Source organism: Oryzias latipes, chromosome 8, assembly GCF_002234675.1.
Source record: "Oryzias latipes chromosome 8, ASM223467v1".
In the NCBI taxonomy this organism is placed as follows: Eukaryota; Metazoa; Chordata; class Actinopteri; order Beloniformes; family Adrianichthyidae; genus Oryzias; species Oryzias latipes.
This window is the reverse complement of record NC_019866.2, coordinates 25,267,753-25,289,039: the sequence shown is the minus strand read 5'-3', so window position 1 is coordinate 25,289,039 and position 21,287 is coordinate 25,267,753. Positions and strand designations below refer to the sequence as shown.

The 21,287-nt window shown below is 43.9% G+C and overlaps 1 protein-coding gene across 3 annotated transcripts; it reads right to left on the bottom strand.

Annotated features, from left to right (window-relative positions):
• Window positions 1-561: 561 nt before the first annotated feature.
• LOC101159509 (regulator of G-protein signaling 9) lies at window positions 562-21,007 on the bottom strand. 3 transcript variants are annotated; one of them, XM_020705570.2, is made up of 17 exons: window positions 20,354-20,965; window positions 15,759-15,855; window positions 14,360-14,410; window positions 12,914-13,020; window positions 11,469-11,520; window positions 8,676-8,734; window positions 8,319-8,395; window positions 7,800-7,881; window positions 7,664-7,726; window positions 7,088-7,117; window positions 6,198-6,259; window positions 4,905-5,018; window positions 3,100-3,215; window positions 2,507-2,594; window positions 2,234-2,372; window positions 2,046-2,128; window positions 755-931 (listed from the first exon to the last, which is right to left on the bottom strand). In XM_020705570.2, the coding sequence occupies exons 1-17, from the start codon at window positions 20,420-20,422 to the stop codon at window positions 775-777; spliced, it is 1,446 nt and encodes a 481-aa protein (XP_020561229.1). In that variant the 5' UTR covers window positions 20,423-20,965; the 3' UTR covers window positions 755-774. The 3 variants fall into 3 exon arrangements, with proteins under 3 accessions (XP_020561227.1, XP_020561228.1, XP_020561229.1); XM_020705568.2 differs by having other exon boundaries at window positions 562-931; window positions 2,046-2,372; window positions 20,354-21,007; XM_020705569.2 differs by lacking the exon at window positions 20,354-20,965 and adding an exon at window positions 16,904-17,500 and having other exon boundaries at window positions 562-931; window positions 2,046-2,372.
• Between the last annotated feature and the right edge of the window lie 280 nt (window positions 21,008-21,287).

The window sequence follows — 21,287 nt, the reverse complement described above, 5'->3', positions numbered from 1 at the left end:
TGTGATCGGTGGTTTGGCTGGTAGGATGTGAGCTCGGCGAGGAGGAGGAGTTGGAAAGAGGATGAAGCAGGAAGTAGCAACGTCAGAGAGGATGACAATGAAGAAGATGAAGAACAGAAAGACAGTGGGTTCTGATAACATACCTGCAGATGTGAGGAAGAGTTTAGGAGAGGTGGACCATCAGAGAGGATCTCGGGGGGTGAGAGGACGTCTGAGAACCGGACAGGGCTGCCCGCTGTCCCCCTAAGCTGTACATGAGATGGCATCATTTCACCCCAACTGTAAGAACCTCTGGAACGGTTTCCACCATCCTGACTTTAAGGCTAAGGGTCAGTGACCTCACAACCTCCGTCTCTGCTGCAGCAGGTAGAGCAGGAAATCATCATATGTGCAAAGACTGCAGGCAGCCGTGGAGGACAAACACCATCACTGGTTTTGGTTGATTGCATTTGTGACGGGGTTCGTTCATGTGACTGATGAAACTCCCAGAGGACTTCCTGTTCCGCACAGATGTGCAGAACAAGCAGCTGAAGGTTCCTTAGAAAGTTTTCACACAGTAGAATAAAGAAAACGTTTTTTATTGATCAAACTATTGACGCAGCAGCATCTGCCTTTCATCCTAAGACTAGAAAACCACGACAGTATTGCTGTCCAGTCTGACAGATCCACTTGGTTTTTCCTGTCTAGCGAAAGGACACAACATCTTCTCTTCTTCATCATCTATTTAGATTCTTCCTCAGCTCCTCTTCTTCTACTATTTTCTCCTCAGACGCTCTACTTCTTCCTGTCTATTTTGCTCATCATGGCCTTCACGTCCACTGGGGCAGAGGCAGCAGCAGCCTTGGCCTTCTCCTCTTCGTCCTGCTGCCACAGGATGATGGGATCAATGCCCGGGTTCCGGTTCTGGGCGTTCTGCTCCAGCTGTGCTGGACTGGAGAGGAGACAAAAGCAAGATCACGCATCTGAGTGCCCCGTTTCTAGGATCAGCAAACAGGTCGGCCTCCCTGAACTTCCCGGCAAACCATTTGATCCTTGCAAAGATCTCAAACCGTATTTTAGACATTTAAGACATTTTTCCAGGTCTGAAGTTGTTTGAACTTCTTAGTTCTACACATTCATAAGCTTTTCTGTAAACCAGTGGAACATGTTTGTCTCATTCAGAGACAGAAGGAGAATATTATTAAAATGAATCTAAATCCTTTTAATCTAAACTCTAGACAACTGAAAACGTTAATTTAAGACTTCAACAAAATAACATTTCTCTGTAATCTTTGGGTTTTTTTGTATTTTTAGCTTCAATAAATGTTCATAAATTTAGTCATTCATGTCACTATTTTATAAGCAAAAATTCAAGAATCAATGCTAGTTTTAGATTTAATGAGGATTTATTAACATGGACCAACTTGTACAAAGATTCTCATTTTGTTTTTCCATTTTGTTCTAAAATGAGTCTTTTCCACTTATTACACTTCTTTATTGTCACTGTGATTAAAATGAACGTCAATTAGGTTCATAAAAACACAAAACATTTGCTTAAAACTAGAAAAAAATACTTCCTATTGGGCCGTATAACATTTGAATTTTAAGGGATTCTTTTTCACTGTTAGCATTTTAGCCTCTTTTTCCCTTTTTGAATGCTTGAGTGGAGCTCCATGTTTCCAGATTTGGATATTTGATCAGGTGACGCACTGCAGCTTTAGGAAAACTCTTTTGTTCAAACTCAGCAGTGGTTTAGAGAAATCCTCTTTGGTGAAGCATCATATCGTCTCACCTGATGCTTTAGCCACCAGTCCAGTAGAAATAATTCACGCCGTCTATGAAATCATGCAAGGTTCAGATCTAAATCAATTGTAGATTTTTTAAATGTTTTCATCACTTAATGCATGACCAACTTTTGGACTTATTCTTCAGCCAATAGCCCAGAAGGAGGCTGCGTTTGTCTTCCAGCAGCTTCCTGTTTCATCCTGTTGCTGGGGTTGGACGATTCCGCCTGATTTTTCTGAGAAGTCTGCCGCTCAGATCTTCTCTACCGTCTCGGTTCTCACCTGAAGTTATGGGCTTCGGGGTTCAGCGCCTTCTTCTGGATGTCTTTGTAGGTGGGGGACTTGAGGTAACGAAAGAATGTGTCCTGACCCAATGAGAGAGCAGAAAGCCCTTCAGCACGCCCCCCTCTGCAGAGCGCCGTCAGCTGCATCACTAAACGTATTCCTGAGGATGAGGTGCAGTCACAAACCTTCTTCATCAGCATAAAGACGTGAGTCTGAGCGGCTTCCAGGACGTAGCGGTGAGGATGATCCAGGCCCTTCACCGTCAGACCCATCGTTCTGCCGTCAATGTTGATCCAGCGGGGGGCGCCGGGGGCCAGGAAGGTCCTGGGTACAGAAATCACAGAAGCTCTGAGCAGCTGATGAGACCAAAGTCAGTCAGGAAGGCGATGGTTGGGTCTGACGGCAGAGGGACACAACATTCACACCAGAAGACACTTTTTCTGTTTTCTCAGACTCACTTGAAGATGGTTTCTGCTTTTGCAGACATTGAAGAAGACGCCCCCCACTTCAGCTCCTCAGCTGCTTCCCAGAAGGCCAAGTTCTCACCTGGTGACACAAACACGCCACTGTCTGAACTGTGGAAACGTACACCACTCCAGAAACAGCAAAGCGTCGGTGGCGCTGGTTTAAGGCCTCCAGATGACGACCGCTTGTCGTGCCAGAGAGCCAAAGATGTTGAGAGGGTGCGTGTTAAGGCTCCGCCCCTTTGAGCAAACGAAATGGAACCAGCTCACATAGAAGAAGCTCAGGTCATGTTACTTCTCTTCATAGACTGACGCACAGAGACAGAGCGTCCGGCAGCGGCTCTGAAGCTCAGCACTAACTGGAAGTGAACATTTTCCTCATGACTTCATCTGTGGAGATCCGTTGGATCAGTCATGGCTGAAAACACGTTTCTTCATGCATTTTGAACGCTAAACGTTCAACTTTGTTGCTCGTTTGAGATTTGTCAGCTGCGCTCCATAAAAGTCTTCCTGAGAGCCGGAAACAAAACGGAGGGAAGTGAGTTCTGCAGTGGAAGTTTGACTGGCAGACAGAAGGAGCATCCTACCGCTGAATTCCTTCTTCAGGAAGATTTTGAAGTCATCTCGACCCCGCAGGTCTGTGAGGAGCTCGAACAGGCTGAAGGACCAACGCTCCACGCGCATCTTTGTGGGAACCTCCACTCTGCAGACACAAACAGCAGATGGGTGAAGCTGGGGGAGTCCAGAACAGACAAACATCCAGCAGTGTCCCAGAGGGTAGGGAGGTGTAAGGGCCCCCCCACACACACATCCACAAAGCCCTGTCTGACCCTCTCAGTCCATAGGGTCTCTGACCATCCAGAAGCTGCATGTAATGTTTATGACTGTGCCAACAGTCCGTTTGAGGGAAAATCCCAGATTCTGTGTCAACGATCAACCTGTTCTGAATCCTTCTGTGTGCCGTAGTTCACAGAGAACAGCTGCTATGACTAATTCAGCAGGGGAAAACCCGCAGGTGGAGGATGGAGAGTCACCAGGAAAAGGCTGTTAGCCAAGTTTGAACCTGGTCAAAGTCCTGTGGAAAACGTGCAAAGTGCCATTTCAACAAAATACAAGACGTTCAGCACAGTGGAAAAGAGGCTGAAAGTGACTCCTGTCACTTCATCACTAAGACCCCCTGGACCCTCCTGCTAAATCTTATCTGGAAAAAACAAGGCGCCTTCTGGTCCGGTTTTAGATTTGACTTCAGCAGAGCTCCCCCCCCCCCCCCCCCACTAAAACCTCAGCTCACCTAAACTAGAAAGTACACAAACTTCTGATATCACGTTGTTTGAAACTCTGGACTTTTACAAAACACGATGAAAATGGATCAAAGAGAGGAATCAGCTCAGACTGTGGTCTCAAACCCTCAGTCTGTCCTCCTGCAGACGTCCTGTAACTCTGATCCAGAAACCTCTTTCTGACATCCAGCTCTCTGGTTTCGTGGCCTCATCTCCACTATTTTCTGTGCAGACATACAATACCATAAGCAGTTTTGGGATGAATGTAAGGCTGCAAGGTGGAAAAGTGGTCAGCACTCTACCCTCACAGTGCGGATGTCCTGGTTCAAGTCCCAGCTGGAACCTTCCTGTGTGCTGTTTGCATGAGCTACCTTCCTCACAGTCCAGAAACACGCTCCTGTTGATTCTAAAGTCCCCCTAGGTGTGAATGTGACTGTTTCTCTGCATGGTCCTGCCACAGACAACAGGAACTGATGGACACGTCTCTTAACCTATCAGAGGAAAGGAGCGATGATGGAACAACCCAGACTCCTTTACTCCAGTTAACGCTGAACGTCGCTCTGAACGTTTGTCCCGTTGACCATCGCTGAGCTCAGCAGACAACCTGGCAGCTGCAGTTTGATGATGCAGAACACTGAAGGAGGAACACGTTTCCCCCAGAGAAAATCTGAGAAACGACAGCCCTATGGATGGTTGTGGTTGCTGTCAGCTGCTGTGTTGGCTCAGACCTGACCCCCTAACAGCAGATGGACAGGCGTGTATGGAGACCCCAAAGATCCAGTGGACTCAGGATGTCATGTTTGCTTTCATACTAGCTTAGACTTCATTGAGGAAAATGTAGAAATTGATTTCAGATTTGTCAGCTGAATGTGAGGCACTGAAACATGTCTGTGCTGCTCTCTTCATGTGTTCACACGCTACAGTTTGTGCCTGGGAAAACAGGGTTGGACTTGGTGAAGTGGGTTAGCCGTCATTTAGAAGGAATTAGGTCAGAACAAGGTAAGCAGCGGTTAAGAAGAATAAAGAATGAAATGAATAGAACTACTGAACATAAAAGTAAAACTTTGTGGGTCGTAGTAAAAACCAAAAACAGCAAACATAATGTTGCTCACCTTCGCATGTTCAGAGTCCAGTACGCATCGTGGTCCGTTTGCCACGGGTTGCTTGGTAGACAAGGAGCCAGGAACGGGTCGTGGTTTTTATACGTTGTGATGAACTTGACCAACCTATAGACACGACAGCTTGTTTAAAACGGACACAGCCGGAGGGCAAACCTGGACCAGAACATCCATCCAACCATCCATCCGTTTGTCCATCCATCCAGATTACACGTAACTGTTAATGGCCAACAAAGTGTGCATTGTCAGAAATTAACGCACGCCGTGGAAGTCTGCGCCATCCGATTGCAACTGCAGCAGCAAAGGAAAGCGATATATATCCATGCTAATGATCACGATGTGTTAAAGCATCAGATCAGAGAGAAAGTTCACCTCTAACCGCTTGTTTTTGTCCAGATGATGAAGATAAAGTTTGTTTTAAAGAAGCCGGCACAGTGATACAGAACATTTAAGCTATGTGACTGGAACTATTTTTTAGGCGTGCATTATCACTTTTTAACGCACACCCAGCAGCCAATCAGAATGGAGAATTCACCCGGACAGTGATATATTAAGATATTGTGGCGACCTGGGGGTTAGCCCTGCCTTCAGCTTCTAAGGCTCATGGGAAGTGGGGAATCTTGGGTGTAAAGTTCCTCACCATGAGTGAGGGGGCTGTGAGCAGAAGTGACCTCCATGCTGTTTGTCTGATGGTGTTCAAGTAAATGGGTGTTGATGCCAGAAAGGAGTCTTTGCTTCTCTGCCTACTTCTACCTGTCTGAGACTGTCCGGGGTCGTGCAGCGCATGGGGCACGGACAGCTCTCCAATGAAATCAGTAGCCAGTTAATTAGCAGCTCGGCTCTCGTTTCCCCGCTACGGTGACGCACCAGCCAGGTTGTTACATTATATTTATTTATTAAACCAGGAGATTTCTCTCTGATTATGAGATGTCATGCATGTTTTAAACCATATTGAATGACGTTGGATTTCATTTCTAAAATCCGATAGAACAGAGTTAGCGGTTGTTGGACCTGAGCACCAGAGGAGAACAGAATGACATGGAGGACTTTCACCTGATCTCCAGTCCTGCTGTGAGGATTCTGGCCAAATCATTTCAAAAGTTTATTCCCCCACAAACTAAAGGCAGAGCTCCGTAAAGACTGGACAAAGTCTTCCTGCACTGATCTACCAAAGAAAGGGGCGTCAAAGAGACTCGACTGTAGCGTTGTTTTATCGACGAGTGTCAAAATTTTTTTACTTTATTCCTTGGATCTTATTGAGATCAAGAAGCTGAAGAAAAAACTTACGCTCCGAGAGACACGCTGGACTTGACTTTGGACCTCATGATAGCTTGTTGATAGAAAATGTTCTGGAACCAAACAAAGAAAACAAGTGATTTCCCTCTGAAAACCCTAATACACAGGTGTCAAACTCAGGCCCGGGGGCCAAATTTGGCCTGCAGTGTAATTATAATCCAAATCATATCAAATGTGCATTAGAGCTGGCCCGCGGTGTATACGGTACTGCTAATACTACAACTCCCACAATACTTTGCTAGTACGTTGGCGCACAGTTGGCTCCTTTTTCCTGTTTGCAGTCAGTGACAGCCATGCTCCAGTCACATGGGATAAATGAACTTCAGCCGCCACAAAAATGGCCAAAGGGAAGATGGACAACAGGAGCTTTAACCCTTGTGCTATCCTATGACCCCCCCCCTCCTTCGACGTGTTCCCCCTACCATGACAAAGGTGGATAAAGGTGGAAAGATTTCATGTAATCCATGGACACCAGTGAAGATCACAAATCATTGAAGAAAAAAGGTTCAGAGCACTGTCTAGTGGGTCTAGATGACCCCACTCCCAATGTTAAAGTGCCGAGGATAGAACAAGGGTTACAGAGGAACTTGAAAGGATACGGAGAGAGAAATACGTTATTTAAATAAGAAAAGAATACCACTGATGTGTCTTTTATTTCAAATAGAATTTCTCATGTCTTTGTAATATCAACATTACATATCAGTCGCAGTAAACTTTTCAATAAATATGTAATTTTGCCCCGTGGTTTTACTTTACTGCTTAGTATGCGTTTCTCAAAGGCATTGTAGTGTAGGAGTTTATATTTCACTGTTGCTCTCCAGGCTGATCACAATGAACAATACAATCAGACTAAAGTGCAAAGATACACAAAAATGACTTACCATGCGTCTGTACTGGTCAAATGTGATTTTCTGTGAAACAAAAGGATTTTAAATATTTCAGAATGGAAATATAAGAAAGTATATCACAAATATATAATATATAATATCACATAAGTGTACAACAGCAGAGCAGCTGCAAAGGTCCGCCGGGTCATAGAGGCCACAAAAGAAGGGTCGTCCATGAATAACTGAAATAAGGAATTTGTGGGTCTGTGTTTAGTACGACCCCACAACCAAGGCTGTCCTATTGTTGCTGGAATGGTGGTTAGTAGCTGAAGCCACGCCCACAATAAGGTGAGCCTGCTAACCTGTGCTTCATTTGATTCAGCTTTATGTTAATCTGATTCTACAATCCTTATTTAACATGAGAAGGTCAATGGTGTCTCTGCAGCGCGCTTTGTGAGCCCACAGGTTATTCTGTCTGACCAGAGCAGAGGTCTGTCTGAAAGCAGAAACACAAAAAACACAATCTTCACCAAATCTGCAAGACAGCCAACATTCAAGTTCACTGCAACACAACTTTTCCAGTTTCAGCACAAGAGCACAAGAGGGCAACTGTTGGGACTCACCTGTTACCTGTTCTGCTTTGGGGTTAATGAGTCTCTCTGGACTGCTGTCCAACGCACTGTGAGTTCGCCGCTGAAAAGACAAACAGTAAGTTTCACAGTGAAAAGTAGACGCTGTCTGTCAAAGCAGGAGAGAGCAGACTCACCGGAGGTCTGTTCACGATCCAGTACGCCCGCTCCTGGCAGTCCAACACCACGCGATCGGGTTTCTGTCTGTCCTTACCCGCCCTGACCAGGCACACAAACCCGAGACAAGGGAAACAGACACACAAAAACACGGCAATGCAACAACAGTGGTGACAAAAAGGTAACTTTAATGTGTCGCCATGTTAAATTCCTTATAACGTCATGATATGACAGAGTGTTCTTCATCAGGGGACGCTCCAGAGAGGAAAAGATGTTTCTCCAGCAGGACTGCTCTAAAAGGGGGGTAAGTCCTGCCTCATTTGACTCAAAACAATGATGCCAGGTCAATGGGAACTCTTCACCATCATCAGCGGGTCAATGATCCAATCTGAACCCCTTTAATCAACTCAATGGTCGTGATGGTGAGTACTCTTGGTAAAAAGCTCAAAGTTGGGACGCCTCCAAATGTAAGAAACCTGTGAGTCACTTCCTCAAAAGGTGTCTGCAGATCATGAATACCTGGAGGTTTTAGCACTTACTTGTACTGTTCAGTTGCTTGCATAACAATAAAGTCCCACTGGTGGTTCAGCCATTCATTTAAGTGGTTGTAGTGGGCCTGTTCAAAACAGAAACAGCATCATTAAGCCAAGAACGACTCGTCCGTTTTAAAAACAGACCTAGCTGACCAGACAACGATCAACCAAAAAGGAGGACGAACCAACCGGCTCCTCTGCTTTGGAACCACAATGACAGCAGTAAATGTGACATTTTGGGTTTGTGTTCAGTTTTTCCTTCCACCATGTGGTGATGGCTGTGTGTTCAGGAGCTCCATAAACAGTCTTTGGAGACTCACTAGAACCTCCTGGAAACAGTTGCGTCTGCTGGGGTGTACATACCTGCTCATAGGCTTCCAACATTCCTTTCTTGCGAATGTTTCTCTTTGTCAGGTAAATGGCTAAAAATGAAAAACCAAAAGAATTAGAAATTATTTTATGAGAGATCATCAAAGACGGATGTCACTGCTAAGATTTAAAAATCAGAGTTTCAAGAAAACGGTAGACTTTCTAAACTATGTCTAGAGGACTCCATCCTGCATGTGGTGTCTCACCATCATCCAATACCAAAGTCTGAACTAAACATCTAAGCCAGGAGACTTGAGTTTCTGCAGACGAAGGGTGGTCAGGTTTGTCAAACACAGCACTTCATTGGTGGAGCTGAGTTTGAATTTCCATGTGGAGCAGGTAAACAAAAAGCAAATAGACATACAGTGGTGGACAAAATAGTTGGTACCCCTCAGTTAAAGAAAGAAAGTCCACAATGTTCACTGAAATGACTTGAAATGTTCAAAAGTAACAATTCATTAAAATTTCTTGAAAATTAAGTAATCAAAATCAGCCATTACTTTTGAGTTGTTGATAAACAGAATTATTTAAAAAAACAAACTAATAAAATAGGGCTGGACAAAAATGATGGCACCCATAACTTCATATTTTGTTGCTCAACATTTTGAGCCAATCACTGCAATGAAACGGTTTCTGTCAATGAGCCTTCTGCACCTGTCCACAGGTATTCTGGCCCCCTCCTCATGAGCAAACTGCTCCAGTTGTCTCAGGTGTGACGGGTGTCTTCTCCAAATGTTTCAGCTCCTTCCACAGATGTTCAATGGGATTCAGATCTGGGCTCATAGAATCCACTTCAGAATAGTCCAACGCTTTTCTCTCAGCCACTCTTGGGGTTTCTGGCTGTGTGTTTTGGATGGTTGTCCTGTTGGAAGACCCATGACCTGAGACTGAGACCAAGCTTTCTGACACTAGGCAGCACATTTCTACCCAGAATGCCTTGATAATCTGGAGATTTCATTTTACCTTCACAACTTCCAGACCTCCTGTGGCAGATGCAGCAAAGCAGCCCCAAACCAGAACTGAGCCTCCTCCATGTTTCACAGTAGGGACAGTGTTCTTTTGGTTGGGTGCTTCATTTTTGAGTCTACCAACATAGAGCTGATGTGCCTCACCAAAAAGCTCCAGTTTGGTCTCATCATTTTCCCAGAAGCTTTGTGGCTTGTCAACATGCATTTTTGCCTATTCCAGTCTGGCTTTTTTATGATTTTTCAACAGTGGTGTCCTCTTTAGTCGTCTCCCATGAAGTCCACTCTGGCTCAAACAACCATGAATGGTGACACTGATGTACCTTGATCTAGGAGTTCACCTTTAATGTCTTTGGAGGTTGTTCTGGGCTCCTTGGATACAGTTCCAACTATCCGTCTCCTCCATTTGTCATCAATGTTCCTCTTCCATCGTCCAGGGAGGTTGGCTACTGTCCCGTGGGTCTTAAACTTCTGAATAATATGTGCCACTGTGGTCACAGGAACTCCAAGCTGCTTAGAGATGGTTTTATAGCCTTTACCTTTACCATGTTTGTCTATAACTGTGTTTCTGATGTCCTGGGACAATTCTCTCCTTGGCTTTCTGTTGTCCATGTTCAGTGTGGTTCACACCTTTTCACCAAACAGCAACGTCACTATTTGTCTCCCTTTAAATAGACAAACTGACTGATTCTGGGTTTGAAAACAGCTGTGATGTCAATTAAAGGACAAACCTGAGTTCATCATGACCCCCTGGACAATTAGCTCTCAGTCTTTTATGGAAGAACCATCATTTTTGTCCAGCCCTATTTCAATAGTTTGTTTTTAAATAATTCTGTTAATCAACAACTCTAAAGTAATGGCTGACTTTGATTATTTAATTTTCAATTAATTTTCTTTTATTGTTACTTTTAAACGTGTCAAGTCATTTCAGTGAGCATTGTGGACTTTCTTTCTTTAACTGAGGGGTACCAACTATTTTATCCACCACTGTGTCTGAGGGCTTTGGAGCATAAACTCTGACGTGTTTTCATGCCATAAACCTGCAGCTTTTATCAAATTAAACTTATGGGAGACAACCATTTTTAAGAATCACTTTAAATGGAGGCCTGCATGTTGGTGCAGTGGTTAGCACGCTGGAAGGTCCTGGTTCAAATCCTGAGCAGTTCCCTTCTGTATGGAGTTTGCATGTTGTCCTCATGCATGCATGAGTTTTTCCTGCCTGCTAAGCTTCACAGTTCAGAATCATAGACTGCAACCTGCCTTCACCCAACAGTAGAGAGTCAGGCTCCAGCAACCTGTGACCCCCAAAGGGAGTAAGTGGGTTTGGAAAATGGATGGACGGAAAACAACAGAGAAACATGCAGATAGAGCCCCAGTGGTAAAAAAAAAAATCTGCTTATCCAATTGTGCTTGTACTGTTCCGAATTCATGCGTGCGCACACATTGCATGTGCATGTCTCTGAAAAGAGAGGACTCTTAATGTCGCGAAATATTGATTCAGAGATGAATTGATTGAGAATAATAATGATTAAAAGGTCAACCTGTGACAAAGACATAGACAAGTGCAGACCAAGGTGCTTAGATATATTATTAGACAAAAAAAGGAACTAAAGTCACAGTCAGTAAGTTCAAAATCAGAGAATGTAGAAAATGAACTAAATGAAACAGTGACTCCACAAGTTGGAAGAGTCAAAGACAGGAGGTGAGTTCTGAAAAAAGCCTGAGATCAGAGCTCTTCAGACTTTGAGGAGTCTCCCTGAGCTCAGAAAACCCAGGAAACATTCAGGATAGGGTTTGGAAAACTCACACATTTCATACCCACCATAGTCAGAGTCTTCAGCGAACCAGTTCTGTTTTGGCCAGAAGTATGGAGTCTGAAAAAACGAGTCATTTCAACATTTTTTTATAACTACAGTGATCTCTGCAGATACGTCCAACTAAAGAACAACACAAACATTCTTCCACAGAGTTTTCCTTCTAAGAATCCAAACTAACTGAGGGAAAAGGCTCAGTCTGCCCTGGCTTTGGCTCCGGAGCCTCTAAAGTTGATGGATGGGGGGGTGAAAGCATCATGACTGCACAACAGTAACAGAACATCTTCAGTCTGAAGCTTCAGATCTGCTTTGTGTCTAGCAGTACGTCTGTGATGGTCAGCAGAACCTGACGCTCGGCTGGGTGGGATCCTACTCAAATGTTTATCTGGGTAGGAAGGGGCAGGAGCACGGATTAAGTTTGTATTGTTTGATTTGATTTGATTTGAAATGGTTTATTTCAAGCAATCAAATAGAAATAATACACAAAAACAATATAATCATCAGTTATACATTCATACAGTAACTAATCAAACTTAGGATAATTAGACATAATTAATAAATATTGCTTGAAAGGGAGTGGAAGGAAGCGAACTTATATAATCCCACCCCGTTATACTATAACCATTTTATTACATGATTTATCAATATCCGGTACCTAGGTTTTATCAGACAGAATTAATAATCATAAGGTATCAATAAAGCACATGCCAAAGATGAATTACTTAAGTACTACGTCAAAAATAACTATTTTAGATATCCACATGGCAAATGCAGCATCTGAAATATATGCAAATTATGTTAAAACATAATACTATATCAGTAAAATAGACAAACACTGTTTCAGGAATTTTCATAGCAAAATTTCATCAAGTATCAAAAGTTAAAAACGTGTGCAAAATTATGTTACATTAGGAAAGATTTTTGAATCAATTTATCAATTTTAGGAGCTAGTGAAGTACTATCATCAAAAGTCAATCAATTTAACAATTTTCAAAGGTGATTAATCATTGTTTTACTCTTTTTGTATTTTTTTTTTGTATTTTTCTTTTTTTTTTTCTTTTTTTTATATAATAAAGTAATGCTGTGGGGGAAAAATAAAAAGGGTCCATAAACTGTTGAATTCTGTCAATTGTGAAATACACAAGAAGCACTTGGAAAAAACATGACATGGTTCTAAATCTTTTGACTGTTTCTGGCAGCATGAATCCAGCCTGACAAAGGCAGGAATCCAAGCATTAAAGCTTTGTGATGTGTGTATAATACCACAATAACACATTTTAACTGTACAACCAAAGTCTATCACAGTAAACACTAACATTGTATCTTTCTTAAACCAAGTTGAGTTGAATTCAGTCAAAGAGCAGCCGGGTCTCACACTAAGAGCAGTGTGTGTGTTGAACCACAGAACAACCCTCGTGCCTTCTACAGGCAATGCAGAACAGCACCGACGTACCTGAAAGCGGTAGAGACTGCCGTCGTTGCACATCACCAGCTTCTTGTGGTTCTGCAGTGGATACACGTAGCCATAAGCCACCAACATGGTACCAAACACTCCAGCCTCTGTGGACACACGAAGCACACGACAGAGATGACGCAAACATTTGTTTATGGTGTATCCATAAAGTTAGTCATCATCAAACAACTTCACGGAGGTACATCTATGGTCATCCTGTAGAAGGTTCAACCCCCTCCAAGGTTTTGGTCCCTGGCTTCAATCAGACACACTTTTCCTCTCCAAAAGGCCTGTGCTCTGTCTTCCCCTCCCAGCCCAGGTTTTTCGTTCTCCTGCACCTTTCTCACTCTGAAAATAGATTTGATAAGCTGGTCTATGACTATTTTTTTTCCTCACTAAGGAAAGGGAACGTGGCCCCTCCCTGTCCAGACAATCCCTTTGTGGATGGATACAATGATCCATGGGACAAGTGGAGGTGGGCGTGTCTGTCCCTGCTGTCTATGAACGTAAACCTAAATACCCAAAGTATACCAAAAAACAGACCCGAAACCCTTGGTCTATCCTAGGCACTTTAACGTTGGGAGGTGGGTCATCTAGACCCACTAGACAGTGCTCTGAACCTTTTTTCTTCAATGATTTGTGATCTTCACTGGTGTCCATGGATGACATGAAATCTTTCCACCTTTATCCACCTTTGTCATGGTAGGGAGAACACGTCAATGCAGGGGGGGGTCATAGGACAGCACAAGGGTTAAAGACCCACTGACTCGATGACAAGTCTGCTGTTTGACTGTTCCTCGTGTCTTTCTCTGCGTTAATCGCCAAACTCATGCTGTGCTCACCACAACTAATCCCTCGTCTTTCCTGTGATTGGGGGCCCAAGGCCTCCACCGGTTATGCACAACTTGAAATGACAGCAGCTGAAAACTATGAACTCAGAGCCGCTCCTTTAAATAGTACACACCAAACACCCGATAAACACAAAACAACATTGATGCACACATCACAGTTACAAGTGAGAGAGGGGATGTGAGACTCTTTCCATGTCTCCAGATTTGTGTGTAGATGATGCATTTAAATACTGCTAGAATGCTGGGTCATCAGAGTTTTCTTATTAGCAACTTTGAACTTTGTGAATCATATCTGGTGAAAGCATGGCATTTCTTCCACGTTCTTAGATATTGTTATAAAGAAAAGAGTCATTTTCTCTTAATGACTCTTGACACAGCGGGCATTAGATGTGAACGCACAAATGCAAGTTTAGCCCATGGTGTTCACACTGGACAAGCAGGGAGGGGCTTCTTCTTCTTTGTTTTTTACTGGCGCATGTTCTCCGTCTACATTTGGACTTTTTCTAGTCTTAGATTTCAATAGAATGAATTTCTGTGGTGAATCCTGCTTTTGTCAGGATTCACCACAGATTTTAAAGTCAAACTTCCATGTTACCTTCCTGAGTGACCTTCATCTTGTTGGTAATCCATGCAATGATGTCGTTACCTATAATGAAGGAAGAAGAAGTGGAACCTTTAGACACATTTCATTAAAATGTCTGACTCCAGGTGTACAGGAAGGCTTCTCTGTCTTATGGTCATGTGAAACAGCAACTGCATTTTGTGCATTTTCCACGCATGAAATGTCCGTCTTTCATGAGCCACGCGTGATAAACCTCATTCTTAAGTGTGTCTAACGTTCCTCGATGTGCTCAGACGTCCATGCAGGGTTTTGGCCGACGGGTCTTTACATGAATTCGGTTTTGACCTGTTCTACATTTTTGGTCGATTGAAAATGACAAACTTTATGCATATTTTGGTGGCGCAGTGGTTAGCGCTCTTGCCTCGCAGCAAGAAGGCCCCTGGTCCAAGTCCCGGCTGGGGGACCTGAACCAGAACACCAATGGGGGACCTTTCTGTGTGGAGTTAGCGTGTTCTCCCCGTGTAGGCTCAACCGCCTGAGCCACTGCCGCCCAAATGTGTAAATGACGCAAGAATCATTACTGAATTGCATATAAACAGCAAAATAATCACAGGGTTCATGTTCTACGTAGATTTAGGTGTTCTTTGCGCGTTTTATCCGTACTTCTTCTGTGGTTTTAACGCTGTTCATTCGTGATGAATCTGTGAAAATTTCACAACCACAACATTTCCCAGTTTTTCCTCATATATTCACATATGACCAGTTTTTATCAGTGCAATATTCATAAACAGGTCTGTGGCTGTGGAAAACGGCCTTTACTTTGAATTTTGCATCGTTGTCAGGGCTTTCCTTCGTAGAGTCTTGATGAGGAAAGTGGCAGCAGAGAGCCTGGCTTTTCGTGTGATCTCCTTAGTCCTGATTAAGAAACCACTTTGGCTCCTACAGTAATCTTCAAATCTCATCCAATTGGTGAAATGCCTTTTTTAGCTGCTGTTAGCAGCTTAAGCCACCGGCCGGCTGTCAGCTCTGACAGTCAACGCACAGAAACACTCCCTTCTCAAGAACCGCCTGCTGTTAGTCTTAGTTTATTCTTCTTTTCTGCACAAAGGGGAGTCGGAAATTCAATCAGAACATTTTCTGATTTCATTTCGGTTTGTTTTTAATGACTGTGTTAAATAATGCGTGCACTGAACAGCAGTAAATCCTTTCAAGGCACTAACACGGACGGACAAAAAACTAAATCCAGAAGCTTTTTCTGTCCATTTGTAAAAAAATGAAACATGTCATTTCAGGCTTTTATGATTTGTTTTCATTGCAAACAGAAAAGGCTGGACTTGAACTTGTGAAATTGACCTGTTAACCTCTTCAGGTCCTGTCCTGTATGTCAGGACCCCTAACCCCTGATGTTCCTTAGGGTGTGTGTGGGCCTCACCTGCAATGACATGTGGGATGGTCGTCACGTTGAGCTTCTGCTCTGAGCCTTTAACTCCAGTTTTTGGGTCCTGCATCTCCACCACTGTGGCCTCCAGCTGGAAGTGGAGGGAAAGCTTGAGAAAATAGCTTCTATGTGACACAGAAAAACGGGGTCCCTGCCTCCGAATTCAAGAAAAACGGCATCCAACTGCTGCTCTGAAGCTGTTCTGAACCAACACCTGTCTTTGTGTGTGTGTGTGTGGGGGGGGGGGCTCCAACCTTAGTACAAATCTACCAAGTCAGGATTCAAAACGAGATGCAGCCCATGTTTTCAGGGTGCAAGAGCACCTTTGGGGGGCACAACTGTGTCGCTGTGCTCCTATTGAGATGTAACTGCTCCCTTCATCTTCAGCACTCTTCATCCTCCTCAGGGTCAGGGCTGGACAGACATGCAGGGAACATCCTGAACAGAATACTGGGCCGTTTACCCTGACTGCTCCAATCCTGCATGGCTGTAGCCTTCAGGACGACAAGAGCATCCATGCTGAACCGATCCAGTCTAGACCGGATTGGTTCAGCCAATCCAGAGACAAACACTAGATATCAAAGCAGAAAGTTTTGACCTCTTCTGATTTTCTGATCATGTGACACAGTGCAGCCTTGTGCTTCAAGGCCTCTCTTTATCAACCAGTCAGGGGGTCCACGCCCTCCCCCAGGTATTTTTACCTTTGTAGCTTGAAAAAACAGAGATGGTCGGTCCAAAACACCCGACGTTCTGCTTTACGAAACGTCTTCGTCTGATTTATTTACAGACAAGCGCTGTTCATTCTGACAGAAACATCCGTCAACATTCACGTGTTCTCTGCCGGAAACTTTCTAACTGCAGTGAAAATACTACAAATGCTCGTCAATGCAGCAAGTCCAGCTGCTGAAGTACTCATCCTGCGTCTGCCTCCACCTCTGCTTTTAGAAATTAAAAGCTGGGATACGACACAGCAACACAGCTTCTCAAGCAAAAAGGCAAAGCATAGAATAAAAATAACCCAGGTCCCTGAAAAAGTCTATGAAGTGCAAATAAACTCCTCACAGTGCCACATGTGGGGGTAAAAGAGGTTTTTCAAAGAAAGGTACTCCTCTGTGAAGCCTAGGGCAGGAAAGCCGTACCTGGACAGGCTGCAGTGAGCGGCCTCTGAGCAGCTTGAGTTCACATCTCCGACATTCATGCCGGCCTCTGACGACACCAGGATTCCACCACCTACACCACCTTTTCCTGTCTAGTCCTGCCGGACCACAGTGCAGCCTCCAGCTGCTAGCAGGTGGGCTTCTGAGGGATGCACTTGGGATATGAGGTGCAGAAATGAGATATCAGGAAGTTTGTTCTTTGCATGTGTGACAGATGAAACAAAGTTAAGGCTTTGGTTCATTTACAGACTCTCTTCAGTCGCTGTCATCTGGCTTCATCTGCTTTATAGCTCAGCTCTTCCACTGCAGTGACTGTAGCAGAGTTTGCTTGGACAAAAAGTCTCTTCCTTCTGAACATCCAATAAGGGCTCAACAAGAACACAAATGTGCTCGACAACAACGCTAAGAAGGCAAAGTGTTAGAGAGGAAAGTCTTGATGTGGAGTCGTCTCATTGGAACTGAAGGAAAACTGCAGTCGTTTCACTCCAACTGTTCATCTGCCCCAGCTGAGGGGGCACAAACGTTGACTAACTGGGAGTGTCATTGTCCAAGCGGACAGCGACAATAAAGGCATATCTCATCTCATCTCATCTCGTCTCATCTTATCTTATCTTCCTAACCCAACCATCCATCCATCAATCCAGCCTCTGTTCCTGCTTTGTCCTGGTCATGGGGGTTTCTGGAGCCGGTCTCCTTCAGAGGGAAGGTGGCCAGAGGAGTAATCAGATAATTACTAATTAAAAAACAGTTTCCAGAAAATCCTGAGGGTCCTGGCTGCAGACCAGACATCATCGACTGGTAGCAGAAATAAAACAACTAACCCCAAAGTGTTCAGAATTGTAAAAAAAAAGAAAAAAGAAATGATTGAAGCTTTAAATGAGAAAAACACGTAACTTTTAGGGTTGCCAGTTAAAATACGTTTGTTTTTTAGCAATAAGGGGGGACTACCTGTCATGGTTTGGTGGTTTCCTGTCCCTTTGTCTCCCCCTCCTGGCCACTGCTGCTGTTTACCGGTTTTGTCTTCAAAGGTGGGATGGCAGTGCATCACACACCTGCAACCAGCTCCGACACAGACTCCCTGCTGGGCTGTCAGCTGATCTCTAGCGGTATTGAGCTGACCTCTGAGCTTTGTCAAGCCTGATTCTGATTCCTCGTTTTTTCTGCTCTACAGTCTGACCCAAACCCTGAAACAACCACCTGAAAACCACCTGTCTGCTCCAACCCTGCACCCTGGAACATCATCTCCCAGCTGGCACCTCAAGCTTCAGTAAGCTAGACTGTATTGTCACCACCACATGCTCTGTTGTCCTGTGATCATGACACATCCTGTCCCAGTCGAGGACTTCCAGTTCTGACCATTGATGTCTGCAGCCGGGTCCTTTTTTAGGGAATAACATAAATACACCGTGACGTAACTTTAGAACTTCCTGTTACTCCTTCCAAGCCCCTGCTGTTGGTGGCGGCCACAGGACTGACTGTGGCAGCATTAGCTTTGCTAAAGTGGGAACTAACAGAAAAGAAACAGCTGCTGCTGCTGATTTGGGCTCCAAAGCAGAAAATGCAGCGCTTGCCTTGGTTTCCCAACACCACTCAGCTGTCACATGTGTCTTCATCACCTTTGTCGTCTTTATACAACAACGTACAACGACAACTAGAACCAACAAATATATCAGATAAAGGTCGACGTGACGCTTTGGCGCACTTTCACTCAGGAAGCTCTACTTCTCTTCTGGGTATGCTGTTGCATGGCTCATCAATCAGGCTTTGACTCTCAATAGCCTTCCTTTTCTTCTCATCCAATCACAACCAAATGTTTGCTTTCCAATTCATGGACATTTGTCTCTGCATGCTGGGCGGTCCGCCAGCCCTCCTCCACCAGGAAGTGGGCATCGCCTCGCCTGGCTCTGACCACCGTCAGCGTCTCTATGGTCTCAGCTCATCCCGCCAGCGTCCAAGACGCCGCCGGCTCAGAGCCTGACCGCCAAAGACTAGGGACTTATTTCATGCACATCTGTCTTTGAATTCACTGACGAATCTTTACTCAAATTCGGTTGATAAAATGTATACAGGAGTATTAATGCTTTCCTGGAAAAAAACCTACAAGTGTGAATCAGTTTAGGAGTTTATTTAAAACAAGGGACAAGGCACAAAATCACATTGATCTTGTGAAATGTGAAAATTAGCACCTGCAGTTCTTGGGAAAGTAAGAACAAAACAATTAAAAACGATTGGAATTCACAAAAAGGGATGAACAGTTTTAATAAACCGACAGATTAACAGCAGCAGAGAGGAGAGAGATTACAACAGAACATATTTTAGCTTATTTCTATTCACAAGCCTTCACATAAACAACCATGCCGATCAATAACCATGCATACAGATACAGGTCGGACTGTTATGGACTAATCTAAAAGCAGAATCACCACAGGCCGGGTGGGGTCTGCGGAGGCTGGACTTTGGGAAATTCAGTTCTTGTACTGATTTTTGAAAATAGTTGTTAGTAAATTTACCAACAATGTGGTCATCCCAGCCTAGAGCTGACACTGTTCACCTTCTCTGGGTCTCTCTCTGTCTTCGGTTGGTCACTGAAGTGAGCTTCAACATTTGCACAGGAGCTGAGACACATTTCCTCACCTAGAGTGGCGTTTGGTCCTCACCATCACAAATATAGTCAGTGGTCCACATACAGGTTCAGGTGAGAAGTCACACCTGCTAAAGACTATCCCACCAATCGAACCATAAATACTGCTTTAATTTTCATTTTAACTGATCCGTAAGGTTATGTCTACTATAAATATGCAAATAGACTTCATCTGTGAAAAGTGATTTGGATTGATTGAAAAGGCTTTCAAGTGTAAAAGAACAAAGACAGAGCTGTCAGATCATTTATAGGCTACAGAGACAGTCCTTCTTCTGAGGACGTCCATGTCTGCATCACAGCTCATCACGGCTGAGGCCGGCTCACCTGCACAACACTGTAGTCTGACCGCAGAGCAGCTAAACTAATTGGCTTTAAGGTGGAATTAGAGATTATCTCTGACAAGTCTCTGCTAAGGCTGTGTGGACGGACGAAACTGCACAAAGAGACGTATTTTTAAACTGAAGAGTAGCTCAGTGTGGAAATGTTTCTATGTTTCCTGGATAACTTTGGTTTTTTCATAGGCTTTCCAAAACAAATGAATCAAAAGTAAGAAATAAAACTAATTCTTCTATAAAAAATGATGAACAAAAAAGAGGAGCATATGGGCCACAGTGTACGCCCAAAGTATAAATCCTCATGAAACACCTTGTAAAAAATACTCTTACAAATAATTTCATTGTTTTCAACTTTCAACAGAAAGAAATAACCAAGTTGTGTACTAAAATAACCATATTAGTAATGATACTATGTTTAATTGTAGGAATGAAACAGCTGTTCACAGCAGCACCCACCTTTTTGAGGCAGTGCATCCGTGGATGGAAGTGCTGTCCCCGGTCTGGACGGACTGTTCTGATGGTCATTTTTGCACACTAAGAAAAACCAAATCAGATTAAAAAAAACTACACGTTTTTGTTCTTTTTAATTTAAGTTCTACGGAGGAACTGAGACAACAGTGTCCACCAGTGATGCCAATGCCCTCATCCTGAGAGAGGACCGTTTGCACAGAGGGGAGGGCCGGACTTATCCTCCAATCAGAGGTCCAGCTCAGATCTTATGCCTTGGTCACATGAACTCGTGCAGGGGTTGACCCATGCAGGTGCTGGCTCCATAAGGCCGCGTCACACATTTTGAACATTGGCCACAAATGTCCATTTTTCATGATACATGCGTGATTTATGTTATTTATACATGTTTCTTGTGTTCTTCGATGTGCTCAGATGTCCATCAAGGGTTTCAGCCGACGGGTCTTCACGTGAATTCTGATTTGAGCTGTTCAAAACTTTTGGTTGATTACACAGTTCAGGTGTATTTTATGTAGTTTATACCCAATTATTGACTTTACTGACTGTGTGCAAATGCTGCACGCTTTTTGCCTTTACTGTATCATCCATCCATCATCCATCATCCATCCATCCATCCATCCAGACTCCTGACAAAGAACGGTTCAAATAGACATTGATTCATGTAGGAATAGGTACAGGTAAAAAAAATATATTTAAATTAATTAAAAATATAAAAAATAAAAAACTCAATATAATATTACCAGACAATGCCTATTTCATTTATCACTGTGGAACTGCCAACGGTGTCACGGCCGCGTGGTGTACGCGCGCGAGCCACCCAAACAGACAGTGGTGCGCGCTTCCGTGCCTCACCCCACAATCCGCTGTGCTGCGTTCACTGACTCAGGTCTTGTTGCAGGACACACGATTGGCCGACAAGAGA